Below are 17972 nucleotides of genomic sequence, written 5' to 3'. Positions count from 1 at the left end.
GCCTAGTGGGACTCGAAGACCGCTACGCCATCCGAGCTTTCCAAGTAATAATATATAGTGGGCATAAATTTTAGTAAAATTCTCTGAAGTTTGGAGAAAAGCAGCTCTTCTTGTAGTATAACAGCACTGAAAAATACTGCTATTTTGAGAGGATAACTTTTTGTTAACTTTTTGTCAACAGAGAGAAAACGCTCATCGCTTGAACGAGAAAAACTACGAATTGCTAAAGTAAGTATTCAATGCGAAATTGTCGATTAGTTGTTGGTTTATTCGTCTTTTTTCTTTTTCTTTTTCTTGGAATTCTTTCGCTTAGCAGCAACGAAGATAAGAGATCTGTTAGAACGACTTCCGGTTGAAATGGCTTCCGGTGGGCACGGTTTATGTTATTTATAGAATGTCTGGCTTTCGTTCTTGTCTGTGCCTGTGTCTTATCAGGTCATTTATTATCGTAGGAAAAGCAGAATTTTTTTAAATGTTGGCCGCTAAATTTTTTAAATATCGAATTTCTAGCCTAAGTTTGTTCCTTTCAAAATCGTCTGTAATGCGAGGCCCACATGAAAATAAAAGAGAAATGGCACAAATAATATCGATTAAGTTCTTCTAGATTTTTCGGTAAGCCTTGCATCCAAGTTAGTCTTGAGAAAATGGTTTGCAAAAGTATGACAAAAAAATGCGAATTTTTCGCCAAATTTCATTAGAAAGAAAATGCAATTTATTCAACAAACACAAAAATCGAGTTGCATGTTGTTTGATTCAAGGGATTTTGATATAATAAAATATAAAAATAACTACTAAAGGAATCACACGACCAGGAGATGGTCTCTAACCCTATTAATCACAGATTTCTCACTCTGCACATGACCGGAAGTGAAAGTGCACTTCCGGTGTCTAGTCTTCCATTCTACCGTCTTTCTCAACCACTTTTTCTGAGATGGTAAACGTGGTTCATTGAGGTTTAGATTGGATACAAACATTTTACATGGTGTTGTTTGTACCCAAGCTAGACCACAATGCATCCATTTTATCCAAATAATTTTTTTTTTTTTTTGGTTCGGATTTTTAGATTTCATGGGAATTTTCTTGTTCTCTTTTCAGGATTCTTAATTACTTAATGGAGTCCTCAACAGATCCCACAACTCTTTGCATCGCTGCTCATGACATAGGGGAATATGTGAGACACTTTCCTCGAGGAAAGACGTATGTAAAACTGTTACTGTTTGTGTGTTTATTGATTTGTTATTTTATTTATTTATTTATTTTTATTTTATTTTTTTTATTTCTATTTTTATTTTTCCAAAAACTGTTACTGTTACTATAAATATCGCAGGATATTTGTACTCGCTCCAGGCTTTCTCCAGCGTTATGTGTAATCTAACTTGAATAGTTCGATAATAATCGCCAATACAAGCTTATTTAGTAATATGAAAACAAAGCGATATTAGCAATATGTCATTCCCCACTTTGCAGCCCAGGCCAATTTGACCGTTTTACCATATATCATTAAAGTTGAGAGTTGTGTGTCTGGAATATATCCATGTAGTAAAGAGCGTCTATGTAAGACAAAATTTTATTTATTTATTTATTATTAATATCTATTTAGTGTTATTGAGTCTTTGGGCTGTAAAGTGAAGGTAATGAAGATGATGACCCACGATGACCCTAGTGTCAGGAAAGAAGCTTTGTTAGCAGTACAGAAGATCATGGTACACAACTGGTACGTATGGGGGCACATTATACAAGGGAGGGGGGGCGTATCCAGGACTTCTCATCAGGACCCGGGAAGGGGTTGGATTGGCATTGCAGTGCAGTGCATTGTGGGGCTGTTTTAGCGGACGTATTTGTCTATGAAAATGTTTGAATGCGTAATCGATGACGCGCTGAAATGTAAAAAAATATTGCACCCAAATAGACCTTATTCGCCTTGGTACAATGTTAACCCATTTCACACCATGTATCATTCCCTTGAGAATCTTTGCTCAAGTCGTATTCATATTCATGTGTTTTCTCATGTGCCACCATTAAAAAAAATATATTAAAAAATTTTAGGGAATGACACATGGTCTGAAATACGAAAACATTGCACTACGACGAATGAGGTATATGGAAAGAAAATTTCGTACGAATTCTTTATTAAGATAGATTTAAGTTTTAACTTTTTTTTATTTTTCTTATTCTGATTCTAGCTTCTACTTTAAATAGTATTTTAAGCATCAACTTTATCTTTTTAGGGAATATCTTGGTAAACAGCTCAAGGATGTATAATGAAGATTTTAAATCAAACTATTCCAAATGAATTCAATATTATAATACTAGTAAATGATCAGCGGATCGGTATGGTTGAAGGTAGAATGATTTTTTCAGTGCTTCCCAATCATCTCGAGGAATCTTACATTATGCGGTCGCGACAAAATATGATTTTTGCTAACATAAATCAAAGGGTTTCCTTGTGATTGTCGCAAATCACGAAGTTTTTATGTTTAAGCTATTGGAAAATAAGATGAATTTGAAAATATGAAATGTGAAAATAATGTGTGAATCATAGATGTTTCCCTTTCTATAAACAACTTATGTGAAAAAACACGAAATATACCTTAGATGAAGCAGTTTGGATACAAATAACCGTTTGTCATGAGTAATTTAGTATCCAGTGGAAAATTCAATCAACTTGAGTTTTTGAATAGACTAGGAATATTGTCAATTGATGGTTTTCACGGCGGCCATGTTGGAGGAACTTAACAAAAGAATTGCCAATGAATTCTTCTGCTATATCCTCCAACATGGCCGCCGTGTCTTTTGTTATTTAATTCTCTTGGGAATGGTTGAAAACCATCAATACTATAGACCCCTTGCACGCGACACCAAAGCAGCTCAATTTGGAGGACATAACAATAGGTTTCCAATTCTCAGTGAGCTACATTCCGACGTACTGCAAGGGTTCTATAGAACTGTTGCAGCATATTCCATATAGAGCTCATTTCGAAGGCAAAACAGAGAGTTTAAGTATCTCGTTTACAGAGACGAAAAACGAAAAATCCTTTAGAATAAGTAAAAAAAAGGTAGAAAAAAAATGCTAGATAAGGGCTAGATAAATAAAAGAACACTTATCTTGGGGAAAAGGTTTGCAAAAGGTGGTTTTCATCGCTTCCCTTCATTTCACTTTAGGTCATTTTTCCGGAGTTCAGGAAGAAAAAACGTGATTCTCAATATCATTTTTATCTCCTGAGAATTAAAATTCATCAGATCGTCCTCCAAAATGAGCTTCTCTGGTAATTGCTCGGCAAGTGTTTTTTTCAGTCGATTTTTTGGCTACATTTATTTGTTTAGGGTTCCTTCTGGATTGGGCTTGCTAATCATGTGATTAACTAATGTATCTCAGTATCGTACGACAGGGATAGAAGACTGACCGTTGCAATGGTAGAACACGGGTGCTTACCATTTACCAGGGAAAACAAGAAATCCCGTTTGGAAAATAAATAATAAGCATTATTCCAATCGGAAAGTTCCAGAAAAGTCGGTTCTTCGATTGAGGTAATCCACTTTTCCCGCTCTTTTCGGTTCTTCCGGTAGACGCGTGTACCATTTTTCGTAAGGCAAAGTTTCCCGCTCTTTTCTTAAAATTAGGGAATGAATTTCCAACCAGATGGAAGGGTTAAAATAGTAAGCACCCCACGTTTCTACTTTCTGCGCAACGTGTACGACTCCCCAAAGGGGTAGTCTCGTTCCAAGCGTCGTAGCATGCAAAGTCCCCTCGTTTGTCCTCGCCTTTAGACACGGGAAGGTAGAGTGAACCTACTGTCGGGGCTAGCATGTTTGGTGTTCTCTCTGGGGAAGCAAACGAGACTTGTCCCTAGCAACAGGTTCACTGCTATCTTCATATCTTCATGTCAAGGCCTCTCAGAATTTTTTAGGTATGATTTTAGTGTAATAACTATTGGGATATTTTTGTGGTTTTGCTGAATTTATAAATAACAATTATTGCGATAGCTACATTAATCATATTCCAATATCATTGATACTATTAATCATTGGTAATAAAATATTTGCTGGTTAAATAGCATATGTTTACCATTATTATATTATTTTTATATTATATATTATATTATTATTTCTCGTTTTCTACGTGGGCATTAACACCTGAAGGTGGGAGAGGATTATATTTGCTTCACGTCCGTTTGATTTGTTTAGTAATCAAGTGTGGTGTACCGGAAATACACTCGCCTCTTTACCTCAGGGGCCTCGAGTTCGATTCCTGGACTTGTTATCACAAGTGAGTAGAGTTTGTTAGGTCTTTTCCTTGATTCGAGAGTGTTTCTCGGGGTTCTCCATGGTTCCTCCTCAGACGATAGCGAACCAATCACCGTCGCAGTAGTTTTCCCAACGGAATTTAAAATCTTGTCCCACGAACAAACACACAGCATCTGTTTTAAAAAGTACTTCGAGGATTACGAGGCAATTTTTTATTCTGTCTTCACAAGACAAACAGTTTAAACAATTTATAAGGGCAATTTTCCTGCGATCAGAATTTTCAATTCTGAGATATTCTAGCTAATTTGTGTTGAGCTTGTGGGACATGGCAACAGTAACTAAGGGTAGTCGGAGTCATGAATCTCGATTTGATGACAAAAGACTAATCTCTAACAACACGGTCATCATGTAGAGGGACACTTAGATAACTGTAAATGCTCTAGGTGTATTCTTGGTTATCTGAGGACAATCAAGTTGGTGCGTATTTTCCTTATACTCCTCATTCACGTGCCGTTCCAATGCGGGCGACCATGGGCTCCCATCCTCACTCGTTTCTGCTACAGTAGACAACTCAAAGGTAACCTGCGCCCCGGGAGACGTGCGTGACCTCTTTCTCCCATTAGATGTCACGTTATTTGTTGAATCCTTCACGGCGTCGCGCAAGGAATCATCCGACGCTAACCCGTGGTTTGAGAAGGATATTACTCGAGCTCCTTTCTTTTCGTTGTTCACATTGAGGAAACGTGACGGTTGTGGATTGTCGTTCAGGTCTGGCGATAAGTCGTCTGTGACGGACGTTCTCGCGGAGACGTTGTGTGGCTCGGGCGTTGTGGATGTCTGTGCTTCGTCGTTAGGATCACTATTCGAGAGGACGTTTCGTTCAGGGTGAAGCAGTATGATATAAAGTTTGGGGAGAAAAAGACAACCCATGCAGGAGAAAGCGGTGATAAAAAAGGTGAACGTCACGACGAGGATTCGACTTATTCCTGTGACATAACGATAGGTGGGGATGAACGCGATGAGAATAATACCAAGCAGGATTGTAGTGAAACTGATGAACTTGGCCTCGTTGAAATTCTCTGGCTGATTTCTTTCCTTGAAGGATATGAATGTTGCAATGATAAGAACAGCACATGGGAATGCTATGGCGAGTATACGGGAGATAGGAAAAAATTGTTTACATTCCAGTAGGCGTGTGCCATCCTCTTGGTTCAAGAAATGAACCACTGAAGGACTGGCGCATTGTCGTACTGTTATCAGAATCAACTGCAATACAACTAGACAACCCACCAACAAAACCTGACTCCAGTCTTGGCGCATGCCTTGTAGACGGGTCACTGCTGACCGAATCTTTTTATTGACGGCTCGCGTTTTAGAAAACAAGAATGCAGGATACAGCATGATAAGTAGTTCATGTAGAGATTCCACACCACTGCAAAGTTTGTTCGACGGCTTTCTAACGATAAACATAATCGTGACCATGAACGACAAATACAATATTGTAAAGAACAGTACAGTATGGAAGAGTGTTGAGCCAATCACGACGGGCGTGCTGCGATACCTTATGAATATGCCAATGATAATCATGTTTATAAGAACCCCTATCATGCTGATTGTGAGAATAGATATTGCTTCAGGTGTCGAGAGGTTAAGGTGAACTATAGCTCTTACTAAACAGGCTGTCCTTTCCTCGTTAGCATAGTGTGTGTCGTTACATTTCGTGCAAGACAACGCCCCAGCTACAGAACTATACGACCCTTTCTCACATTTCTGGCAATTCCAACAGCATTCTGATTGGCCAACGACTCTCTCACCCGGCTTGCAAACGCGAAAGCAGTTGGACAGGGGTCGATTCCCTCCGCTCCACTTAATCAAAGAAGTATTGATTTCAAAGTTCGGTTTTTGGTTCGTTAGCTGCGACCAAAAATAAAATCCCACATCAACATATCCAACGCCATTTCCCTGTACCTGCACATTTCTGATTGTATATCCACTAAATGTTCTATCTCCATTAACGTTGAATTCTACGCTAGCGTGGTCTGTACCTTGGAAACTTGTATTCTTTATATACTGTAATAATTCTTGGGGGCTAAAGTCGTTTAGGTGCCGGCAACCAACTCCTTGTGCGCATGACAGCATTGTCATTAACGCATGCGCTGTGGCATTTACAGCGTCGATGACATTAGCGATTGCTTCAGTGTTGATAGTATGTCCTGATGGTAAGGTCTCTGTAGGACTACACGTCCTCTTGCCGTTGCTATGGTTACTAGAAGTACAGTCTAGTACCTGCTCCATGTACGCTATGAACCATGGGATATGTTTAACATCTCGTATCTGCAAGTTATTTATGTACTCAATAAACCTGTTTACTTTCTTTGAACGAATTGAAAACGTGAAAACTCCCTCGAGCATAGATTTACTGACATTAAACTTGGTTACCGTTGAGCTCCAAGCGTCGCTTGTGATCCACGTACGATTAGTGATGTTGAGTTTGTGGGCAGTCTGTAGCAGAAGCTCTCCCTGTTCGGCATAGCTAAAAACAATAACTACCTTGGCTCTTTCCGAGTTCTTAAACGTGACTAAAGCGTTATAAATATATTCTTTGGCCATATCAGAATTAAAAGGAATGTATTCATCGTGTGCAATGCAAACATTTAAACTCATTGCCGTCTTCTTAAACGTCGCTGCGCCCATTTTACCATAATCATCATCACTAGCGATAAGAAACACAAAGTTCCACTCAAAATGTCGCACAAAGTCAGCCATGGCTTTGGCTTGGTACTCGTCTGAAGGAACTGTTCTTAAGAATGACTTGTAACGCGTTTTATCGCTTAATATTCGGCTTGTTGCAGCGTAGCTTATTTGGGGAATGTCATATAGTCCAAGAAGGCTTGCAATTGGGATAGCAATCCATGATAAAGCCGGTCCAATCACTGCTGTTATCTTACCGTAACTCTTTAAGCCATCTCCGCTGTGGCAGTAATCACTCTGTGGATAACAGACCGAATTTGGTCGGTATTTTGCGACAATTTCGATAGCGTTGCTCATGGCGGATGGTATATTATAGCAAGTGTTATCGATCTTGTAACCCAGTGTGTTATTGGGAAGAAAGGAGGACTGATTGTTTATCGATTCCACGGCATAAACCATCGCCATTGACCACATAATCCCATCCTTATAAATTTTGGTGCATGTGTCTTGAGTATGGTCTTTGTACGTTATCGGGAATAAACCTTGCAACAAGATGTCGCCGGTTTTAAATAAACTTGTCTTGAAGTCGAAGATTTGACTGCATTTTGAAGGGGAAGGCATAACAGAAATCAAAGCAAAAAGGATAAATGAATTCATGATGAACGGCAAAAACAAATTATAGACAAAGCAGGACAATAAACTCCTTTTTGCTGTAGAAGGAATTGCTGTTCTTTTTGCACGCAGCTAAGTGACTTTCTCCTGAATTCTTTGCCAAGTCGAATCAAGATAAGCGGCGCAGCTGCTCAAAATTGTAATTATGTAAAATAAACACATTTTACATATTGTTTGTCTCTGAAAACAAAAACTCTGTCAGAAAAGTGAGAAAATACTAAACCTGTGTTTATAAAAGAAAATTATAACCGACACTTTAGCTGAAAGATAACGAGCCAAAATCTTGTCTCACAATGTTTTTTATTCGGGCTTCTGGCAAAATCTCTATAACTCGTTCAATTTACTTGTTTTCACATTTTTAAAACTATTCCCATGGTAACTTGGTCAGAGATTATTATTCTTCAGATTAAAATTCAGATTTATACTGTTTTCTACTGTGCTTAATCTGAATGCCAGATAAAGTTATGAAGCAAATCTTTTCCAAATAACTTCTCGTTCGTAAGTCAAAACGAGTCTGAAATATTAGAGTGAAAACCTAATTGAACTAGAAACAGATTCAGAAAAATTCAAAGCTCTAAAATACAATGAATAATTCTAAACGTCTCAAGATATGGAGATATTGTAAAACTAGGAAAGCCAGGTTGAGGGATATATCATAATTGAGGGATATATAACATAAGTGTTTATTTGTATACTTTAAATGATAATTCGCTACAATTTCTTGTCGAAACAAAATCTAGAATCCGACGAAGGACTAGCTTCCGAAACGTCAGTAAGTTTTTTCATCTTTTCACGGTGTATAATTTACCTTTTCGGCATCATCACTGAAACAAAATCCAGTAAACTTCTTCAAAATACTAAAATATAATGAAATAATTATAAATTCTCAAGATATAGAAGAAGAAAAAGTTGAGCGGAGGATTGATAACATTGAAATTAGAACGCTTATTTGAATACTTTTAGTGATAATTCGTTTGACTACACTTTCGTGTCAAACTACGCCGAAATCCGCCATTTTCCTTTTCAAAACATCGTTTCCTTCGCAACAGCATTTTTTATTTCCCACGTATATTTAACTTTCTAACTGACTTTTCTAATTCTTCTTATCAAGATGATTGTGTTTACATTTGCTGTCAATTTTATGATAATAATTATTCAGTTGGCTTGAGTAAACATTAAAAATTTTATGAAATATTTAGCGTTTTTCCCCTTCGTTCTGAATACACCCTGTCATCCTGTTATCGTGTCAACGTCAACTTTTTCAAGACAACCACTCTTTTAGTTTTTCATATGCATTTATCATTAAACTATCACTAAAATTAGACTTGTATTTGATGTTGTCATAAACTTTATACAGCAGTGCGCCGGCTCACGAGAAAGTGTTTCACCTGGTGGATAGCGACAGATAAATCTTATCCAGTGGATAAATTTATTGGATAACAGCATCCACTGGATAAAGACTTATCCGCTGGATAGAGCTATCGGACCTTCGTAAAACCGGGCCCAGGTTTCAACAGGCTTCTTGAATAATGATTTTTCACGAAAAAGAGAATAAATGTTTCTTGGCTGTTTTAGCCTCTATTTATCCATTGTTTATAAATATTTTATGATTTAAATGATTATGAAAATTTGAGCTATCTAGCCGCGCACACTGATCACGATAAGTTTAATCGGTAGAGAGACGTCAATATAAACCCACATCACCTGCTCAAAATTACCTCACCTTGCGATTTCGCGACTACACGGCCAATATGGGATATATTTCCTCTCAACTAGCTTCCAATATTAACCCGTATTATCTGTAACTAACTGTAGAGTAATTAACTATAGAGGTACAGTACACTTGTCGGGCTCAATCTCTGGATTTGCCCGTCACGAGTGAATACAGTGTGTTGGTTCCCCGCCTCGATTCAAAGGTTCTTCTCCGGGTTCTCTATAGTTTCCTTCCTCTGCAAAGCTTAACAAGATAAACTCCATGATTGGAAAGATTGGTTTCTCTCTCTTATTCGAAACGAAATATATAAAATATAACTCACTTTTTTTATTATTATTATTCTGTGTAGCTTGACCAAAACATCTGGATATCATTTAAAATTATATTATAAGACAGACAGAATAATCGTTTTTTTTTTTACATTTTATTATAGTTTTCTCTTAAATCTATGAATTATATATTGATAATGCTATAAAAACTGAATTAATTCCTATGGCCGCAATAGAATAGTAATTAATATCTCAAGTATAAATAATATTATTTTCATATCATAAATTGTATTGACAGCACTGTCATTTGCAAGTAAATTTACGATATTAATCAATAAAAGATATATACGCAGTCATTCCGTCATCGAAATTGTATTAAGAAGTAGTATTATATCTCAACCTGGCGCGCTAGCAGTGTAATCAAAACCGTTTTGGAAGAGATCTTGAACGATTAATTCACCCGCGAGCAATTAGTTTTAAAAGAGAAGTTGACTATAAGAATAATACATTGAAGTGAGCGATAGTGTCTAGTGGGAGACAACGTTTTTATTTTTGCTAAAGTATTGAATAACCGCCTCTTTTCAGACAAAACAAGTTCTCTTATTTCTATAACTGAAATACAGCTCCAAATGTCTCATGTATTGATATCCAGACCACAAAAATTGAAGGTAAGCAGTGTTTTTATTTAATTCAAAAGGGTACTTTAGAAACTCGAGCAATAAGTTATAATTATGTGCGTTTTCAAAGGGTCCCGAAGGATCTATAGCCTTATCCTAAACATACAGACTAAAAATAAATAAAAAATAAAAAATCGAAATAAAAGTTTAGTAAGTATTACTTGAAATTCAAAACGTTATTCGTAATTTAAATCTCTTCTTATAGATGCCAAAGGTCCCAAATGTTAGTATTCTACACTTATTTAAAAATGTTTTTCCCTCCTATGCGAACTGGTATGAATATTAACATAAAGATCAGGAAAAACGTACTGACAATTAGCGACTTTTGCAAGACTAACGATGACTTAACCATTGTAGACGATCCTAGGGGATTATAAATTATTCTATTTTCTCATTCAACGAAAATCCCATTTAAAATATAGCAGTTCGTGTTTCGCACTCATCATTTATTTTAAAGTTCTTCACCACTTGTATTTCCTTTTCACCGCTCAAAATACTCAAAACTATATAATCGTCGTTTTTCCGCTAATACAAACGTCACGAACTAAGTTCTCATCTCGAATAATATTGCTGCGCGCTTGTCGCCATGCACATTTCACTCTAGCTCGATGCTGTTCGTTCTAAGTTTTTAAAAACCATTAATATTTACAGACCGCCAATTTCTAATCATTTTGCAATGTTTAATGAAACTGCTGCTTTGAAGCTGTTTAAAGCCAAGAGCACTTTTAGAAGAGCTTTCTGTTTCCGTTTTCTATCTGTCTGTCTGTCTCCCGGCATTTTGTACCGGTTTTCTCGTAGTTTAATTCTTAGACTAAATATCGTTTTTTTGTTTTTGTTTTTTGTTTTTGTTTTTTTGTAGAAAACGTTTTGAAAGTCGAGTTCTTCACGTCTTCCCGGTACAGCTTGTCATTTTGGGGGGAAAAATTATAGTTTTCGTTATTTATTTTAATTCTTGTTTTTGAAAAACTCTTAAAGCCAGGGAAGCTTATTGCTTTAATCTCTTAAAGAATATCGGGATTAACTCAAAATATAGCAAGAAAAAAGCTTCCTCTATTGTTTTTTCTTTCAGTCAGCTAGGGAGATCGATGGTTGCTCGGTTGCATTTTCTCGGCCAAAACTGTTTTAATGATCGAGTAGGAGTAACTTACCTAACCTATTATTATTATCATTATTATTATTATTATTATTATTATTATTATTATTATTAGTGCTAATAACTATTTTTCAAAATGAGTTTAGCGATGAAATTAAATTAGACCGTGTATATTAAAAATAATAATAAATAAATAAATAATAAAATACATAGATAAATAAAATAAATAAAATTAAAATTAAAAAAACTAAAAGAATTTCAATAAAAGGACTATTCGTGGTAGTTCTCTTCGAGACTCTCAAATAACTGTAAACAATTAAAAAAATAATTAACACACTTAATTATTACTTATTTTTTAAGAAGAGCAGAATTTTCAGTGAAAAAATCTCACTGAATAAAGCTGCTTCCCCCCCGAAACGTCAAAGATATGTGTTTGTCAACCTCGGTCCATCCGCGCATTCTAGCCAAGGGTCGCTAACGATTTTTTTATTTTTATTGACGTATTATTGTTTTTTGTACTTATTGTACCTATTTTCCTCTGTGTATAAATCCAGCCTTATTACATTTGACTTGATAATGACGTTAACAAGAACCTTCTATTCTTTTGATTGACTACTTCGGGTTGCTGATTTTTCTGAAGCCGGAAGTAGACTAAATATATCATAAGTAAATGGTCAAAATAACTCCTAAGTCTTGAGGGGACAAAAAATGATAAAGCTACGAGACAGTTTCATCTGATGATATATTTCAAAGGATTTAATTTAATTAGCTTCTATGTCGTTAATTAAAATGAATTTTTGCTAGAGGGTTTTTTCTCAGTGATATTCCATTCAAGATACAAGCTATATAATCGGTTATCGGTATGTATTTACGTGTTCTTCTGCAATTCTGTTGTATAGTAAACAAAGTTTTTCAAGCTATAAGGAAGTCTATTTACCCCTGGCTACAAAGTAAATCAGTTTTAGCTCGAAGCTTTTCCATCTTCTTCCGTCCAATTGCATTTGGTTCAAAAATATCCAACGTTTGCCTGGAGCTAACATTAGGCAGTTAAGATTTTCGTTTTTCCTTCCCGCAAACGGCAAACGTGACCACGTGACCACGTTTCCCTACATTTCACGTTACCTTTTGCAAACTTTCTCAACAAAGACAAGTATTCTGTTGTTTATCTACTACTTGGAGATTTTTGCGATTCCTTTTCACTATTTTTAACGTTTTTTGACGTTTCAAATTGGCTTAACTTAACGAGAAATTAATCAGCTTTATCTTTAGCACAACTTTTTTTCCGCAGCTTAAATTAATACTAAAAATCGCCACGTGACTCTTCCTTATCGTTGCCAGAAATTACATCTCATAACAACGGAAAATTTCATTGAATTTAGTAGGCTTTTTCACTACTATGGAACGCTATATGTGAGCGAGCCCACGAACGAACGCGTGCTCAAAAACCGCTGAAATACCATAGCAACATTCAAATTTTACTAGGAAACAAAACGTTTTGAACTTCAAGAATACAAATTAAACATTCGGGTTTCCAAAACCATGGGCTATAGTCCATGCTTTTTGGCCAAAAACAATGCTTTATTAGTAAAAGGTCCAAAATGGGTCATTTTTGGCCAAAAAGCATGGACTATAGCCCATGGTTTTGATCGATTTTGGCCGTTTTTCACACCTTTTTCAAAATCGTACTTCATTCATTAAACTTTCAAAATGGCTCATTTTTGTCCAAAAGGAATGGACTATAGCCCATGGTTTTGATCGATTTTGGTTGTTTTTCACACCTTTTTCAAATTTATACTTTATTCATAAAACTTCCAAAATGAGGCATTTTTGACCAAAAAGCATGGACTATAGCCCATGGTTTTGATCGATTTTGGGTGTTTTTCACACCTTTTAGAAAAGAATGAAAAAATCTTGAAACTTGAAAAATGGGTGTTTTTGACCAAAAAGCATGGACTATAGCCCATGGTTTGGATCGATTTTGGGTGTTTTTCACACCTTTTTCAAAATTATACTTTATTCATAAAGCATCAAAAATGGGTCATTTTTGGCCAAAAAGCATGGACTATAGCCCATGGTTTTGATCGATTTTGGGTGTTTTTCACATCTTTTTGAAAATTATACTTTATTCGTAAAACTTCCAAAATGAGGCATTTTTGGCCTAAAAGCATGGACTATAGCCCATGGTTTTGCTCGGTTTTGTAGATATCATATTTTTGAAGATATAATAAGAAATTCAAAAAACTTCAAAAGTGGGTCTTATAGACGTCAATAGACGATAAACGATGGTGATTTTTTGTTATTCCAGAATGATGAAATAGTACTTTGCAGCAGACAGTGTTATGCTGTGTGCGGTGTTATGCTGTGTTGTACTCTGCTGTGTTTTGTACGCTAGTGCAGCTTTCGCATGACTGTGTAAAACTCGGACATAATACCGTGACTGTGTTGTTTTCTATAATTTTGATTGGGGATGTTTTTGTATCGAACATTGTGTGTCGTGCAGTGTTCGGGTTCTTTGGACGAATGGAGAGCAAATTCTCCTTCAATGAGATTGGTCTGACGTATATATGCTTGCCGTGACACGACCGTGTTCGTGCCGTGAGCTTTTCACAGATACGAAAATTGCGCTATGTTGTACTGTGCAGTGCTATACTCTGCTATGCTCTGCTGTTTTCTGCTCTGCTTTTCTTCATGTTTTTATATTCTTCATTGCTCTCCTCTCTCTTTCGCACTGACACTAACCATTTAATCTCATTTTAAGGAAAAAAGATAACGTATTGCTTTGTTTCATGTATATCGGCTTTTCTTGCTATAATTGATTACAGCGACAATACACGGTATCTTGGCCTGCTTCGATAAGAGCTCTCCCTCTTACAGCCTACCGACTGAATTGTTCTCTAAAAAGAGCTCTTCAGAAAATTAGCACTTAATAGCAGTTTTCCTCTGTAATATTTGTGGTAGTATTGTTCTTCTTAAGTTTCCCTTGAAAGTGTGAGCAACAATATAGAATCTCTCACATCGAATATGAACTGGAATAAACTCAAAGTCTTTACGCCGGCTTTTAGTAGTAGCCAGTGAATGCTATATTATTTGTTTTCATTCTAGGCGCGTTTTTCTAGACTTGCGATGATTTTAGATAATTGTAACCATAGCTAGTAAAGGAGGAACCAACTATGTTGTAACTTACTAAACAAATTTACATTTTATGAGATTTCTCCGGTCTATTTTCGCATAGTTGAATCGATCATAATACAAACATGAGCTTTTTTAACTCCAAAATCACACACGCTCATCTAAACATTTCTTGAGAAATATTCAGTCGTTTTTTGTTAGGATTTTCGTAACTTGCAGTTTAAAACAGTCTTCGAAAACATTATTCAGGTTTTAGTATTGTTTTTAACGTTCCAAAAATAAATAAATAAATAAAAAATTTAAAAAAATGAAAAATAAAAAATAAAATTCATTACAGAGTGTTCATATAAAAACATTTTAAAAATCCTTATATCAATCCTCATAAATGACAAATTTTGACATACGAGTTAAATAACAAGAGTCATCTGAGATGGAAGACTTTTCTGAATCAATATTTTAAAAGTCAATATTCTGAAGTCCGAGAAAACAAATTGCCATGACTGTCGGATCAAGGGCTGGATATCATTTCGCTAGCTGACATTTCATGAGTTTAGCTGCTCATAAAACGGGAAAATCTTAATCGGTGTCATTAATGCAATCTGTTCCAAACCGTTGTTTGGAAATCATTAACAATTTTTGTGACAATTCTCTCCCGTCATCTCCCTTCTGAGTCTCACCAATGTTGATATTCGCGAATTTTCTGAATAAGATTCTGAATGATATACAGAATAGACTCAGTTAAATGCGACGTTTCTCCCAGTAATGAAGTGAGCTTCGTTTATAATCGATATTAGCTGACTTTACATTTCAGCTGCCAACCAAAACAAGTATTTTAGTTTCTAGCCATTTCAAACTCGCGATTGAGACGTATGAACAGGATTATTGGCAATGGTAAGTTACTGAGTACTGTCTCGTCCAAAATAAACTTATTTTTATAAACTTACTTATATAATCCTATATGAAAAAGGATTTTTTCAAAGATAGATTCGTAAAAAATATTATCTATTATCTCTTTAAAAGCCAGTAAAACGTTGAACGTAAAGTAAATGTTTTAGTTCCAAATTTTATCAGATATTTAAAAATTTTTTAATTTAATTTTTGTAAAATTGAAAAAGGGTATTTTTTTATCAATATCTGATCATGTATCAACAATTTATCGTGAAACTAAATCACCCATTTTTGACATGATTTTCCACTTTCATTGTTTATTACGGCGTTCTTCTCCATTTGTTTGTTTGTTTTAAATGTTCCTTTAAACCTTTCTGAACCCTTGTTCTCTTAGCAATATCCTTGAAGATATATCAAGGAGAATGCTAAAAGAACGTAAATTATAACTATTACTGAGAATAACAAAACTGATCTCAGAGAAAAAGTCAAAGAAAAATAGTAAAAAAATTTTAAACCGGCAAAAAATCTCTTGGTATGGTTTTTGTTTATTCCGTTAGATGGCTAACTTATACTGATTCTGAATATTGCAATAGCTATTTTCAGTCGAATTAAACACCTACTAACGTATGTCAGTTGTGAGAGAGTAGACAGATGGGTCTCTAAATCGAGCGATAATCGTATTTTTACTCAATTGTTTATTCTATTAATGCTATATTGTTTCAAACCACTTAGGCGTCTTTAAGATTTCTACTGATTTTTTCCACAAAAATTGGGAAACCTCGAAGCCTATGCCAAAATTTCCCCACTAGGGGTGTGAAGGCAATGACTTGGCAAATGTTCAGCTCTTGACTAACGAAAAAGCTTTTAGCGATTTTCCTTATCTGTCGAAAATAAGAGCAAGCAGCTGCTAAAGTTGACATAAAACTCAGTTCGATCGTTTAACTTGTTTGTTTGACTTTATGTCTTCTTAATATTCTTTTTCTGTTTCGACATGTTTTAAGATCGCAAAATGTCTCATGATATTTGAAGATTTTGTTATTTGAAGATGTTATCTGTTGAAGTTTATTATTTTCTATAGATTCATGTTATCATATTTAGATCCGAGCAAAATATAGCAAAACATGCTTTTTTACTTTTTCATTTCTCTCTCCTATCGACCCTTTTGTGTTGTTGTGTTGTGTCGTGTCGTGTTGTGTTGTGTGCATGTCGTGCTGTGCTGTGCTGTGCTGTGCTGTGCTGTGCTGTGCTGTGCTGTGCTGTGCTGTGCTGTGCTGTGCTGTGCTGTGCTGTGCTGTGCTGTGCTGTGCTGTGCTGTGCTGTGCTGTGCTGTGCTGTGCTGTGCTGTGCTGTGCTGTGCTGTGCTGTGCTGTGCTGTGCTATTGTTCTTATCTTCCCTTTTCTTTCTTCTTATCTACCTTCCACAACACATCCTTTCAATTGTATAAGAACATGCGTAATAGGTAAATTACCATTACCTATTACGCAAGTTCTTATACGATTTCCAAGCCAATCCCACACGGCTTACAGCCTCATCTATCCTTCCAATTGATTTGTCAACTATTATATTCTTTCTTTCTTTCCCCCGAGCGTTGTATCTGCACCTACTAACTGATAACAACACAGACTCAAATGTCCCCAGGGCCTTACCATCATATCTGCAAAACTTCAGAACTCTCCACGCGACAAAGTTCGATCCATATTATACCATGTGATTGACAGACTTCATATTATCTCCAATTCATTAAGGTTTTCTCTACATAATACGAAAATTAATTATAAGGTATATCAGAACAGTGAACTCGTTAATTTGATAATTTCATAATACTGACCTCTGTGAAAACAACTGCAAGAGAAATGTTATTGCCTGTTGCTGAATACTTATAAAGTCGGTATACACGCTACAAAATATATATTCTGTACTTTTATATATCTGTATGTGAAATATATATGAAATATATGTATTTGTACTGCGGTTGTAATGTGTCAAGTTGAGCTGATCCTCGCAGTATGTGAACCCACTTATGCAGCTGCAAAATGAAAGACTCAGAAAAAATTTTGAGTCTTGAACAGGATTTGATTTGATTTTATATATCTACACAAGAAATATATTTTCCAGCCAGCTTTTTCTTTTTCTTTTACCGCGGCGTTTAAATTAGATATTCCTTTTAGACATATGTAATATTTTTCTCGCTGTTTTCCGAGTTTAGTTCCTGTCCTTGTTGGTACCACTCGAGGCATACCCACCACTAAGAAACCGCGTTTGACAAATGATAAAACAACGTATTGATAGTCCTAATACTCTCCCGTTAAGCTCATAGTTTTGACTTCTTCATTTGTATACCCAATTGTGTGAGCAATGAAGGTTTTTTGAAAAGAATTAATGTACGTTTTGGCCAAAAAAAGAAAGATATTTTGTTTTCATTGGCGAATGAAGTGAATGAAATCGTGCGAATCACCTGTCTTTTCAAAGCTCTTCGTGTCACGTGCCCAGCTCAATGTAAACACAGATACGTCCTATACTACTCATTCTCACATCAAACAAACACAAAATCTTTCTTATTTGATCTTTTTTACCCAACTCTAGGTACAGCTTC

General features: G+C 35.8%; 2 protein-coding genes across 4 annotated transcripts in view; one reads left to right on the top strand and one right to left on the bottom strand.

Moving 5' to 3' along the window:
• LOC116286463 (V-type proton ATPase subunit H) overlaps positions 1–4052 on the top strand; it is a 33521-nt gene extending 29469 nt beyond the window's left edge. For 2 of the 3 annotated variants that reach the window (XM_089029017.1, XM_089029015.1), the window contains 4 exons: positions 182–228; positions 1096–1197; positions 1601–1714; positions 2229–4052. In XM_089029017.1, the coding sequence (XP_088885143.1) occupies positions 182–228; positions 1096–1197; positions 1601–1714; positions 2229–2262 (297 nt within the window). In that variant the 3' untranslated portion in view covers positions 2263–4052. Of the gene's footprint in view, positions 1–181; positions 229–1095; positions 1198–1600; positions 1715–2046; positions 2116–2228 lie in introns of those variants that run through there. The other variant, XM_089029016.1, reaches the window with a different exon arrangement.
• Positions 3615–7712, bottom strand: LOC116286459 (extracellular calcium-sensing receptor-like). The gene has a single exon (XM_031692978.2). It carries the CDS (start codon positions 7591–7593, stop codon positions 4666–4668), a length of 2928 nt encoding a protein of 975 aa, XP_031548838.1. The 5' UTR covers positions 7594–7712; the 3' UTR covers positions 3615–4665.
• Between the last annotated feature and the right edge of the window lie 10260 nt (positions 7713–17972).

This window comes from Actinia tenebrosa, unplaced genomic scaffold, assembly GCF_029948245.1.
Source record: "Actinia tenebrosa isolate PJP-AT-01 unplaced genomic scaffold, QUT_ActTen_1.0 PGA_scaffold13__45_contigs__length_12533684, whole genome shotgun sequence".
NCBI classification, from domain to species: domain Eukaryota; kingdom Metazoa; phylum Cnidaria; class Anthozoa; order Actiniaria; family Actiniidae; genus Actinia; species Actinia tenebrosa.
The sequence above is the reverse complement of the archived record's forward strand: the minus strand, read 5'-3'. Positions and strand labels throughout refer to the sequence as shown.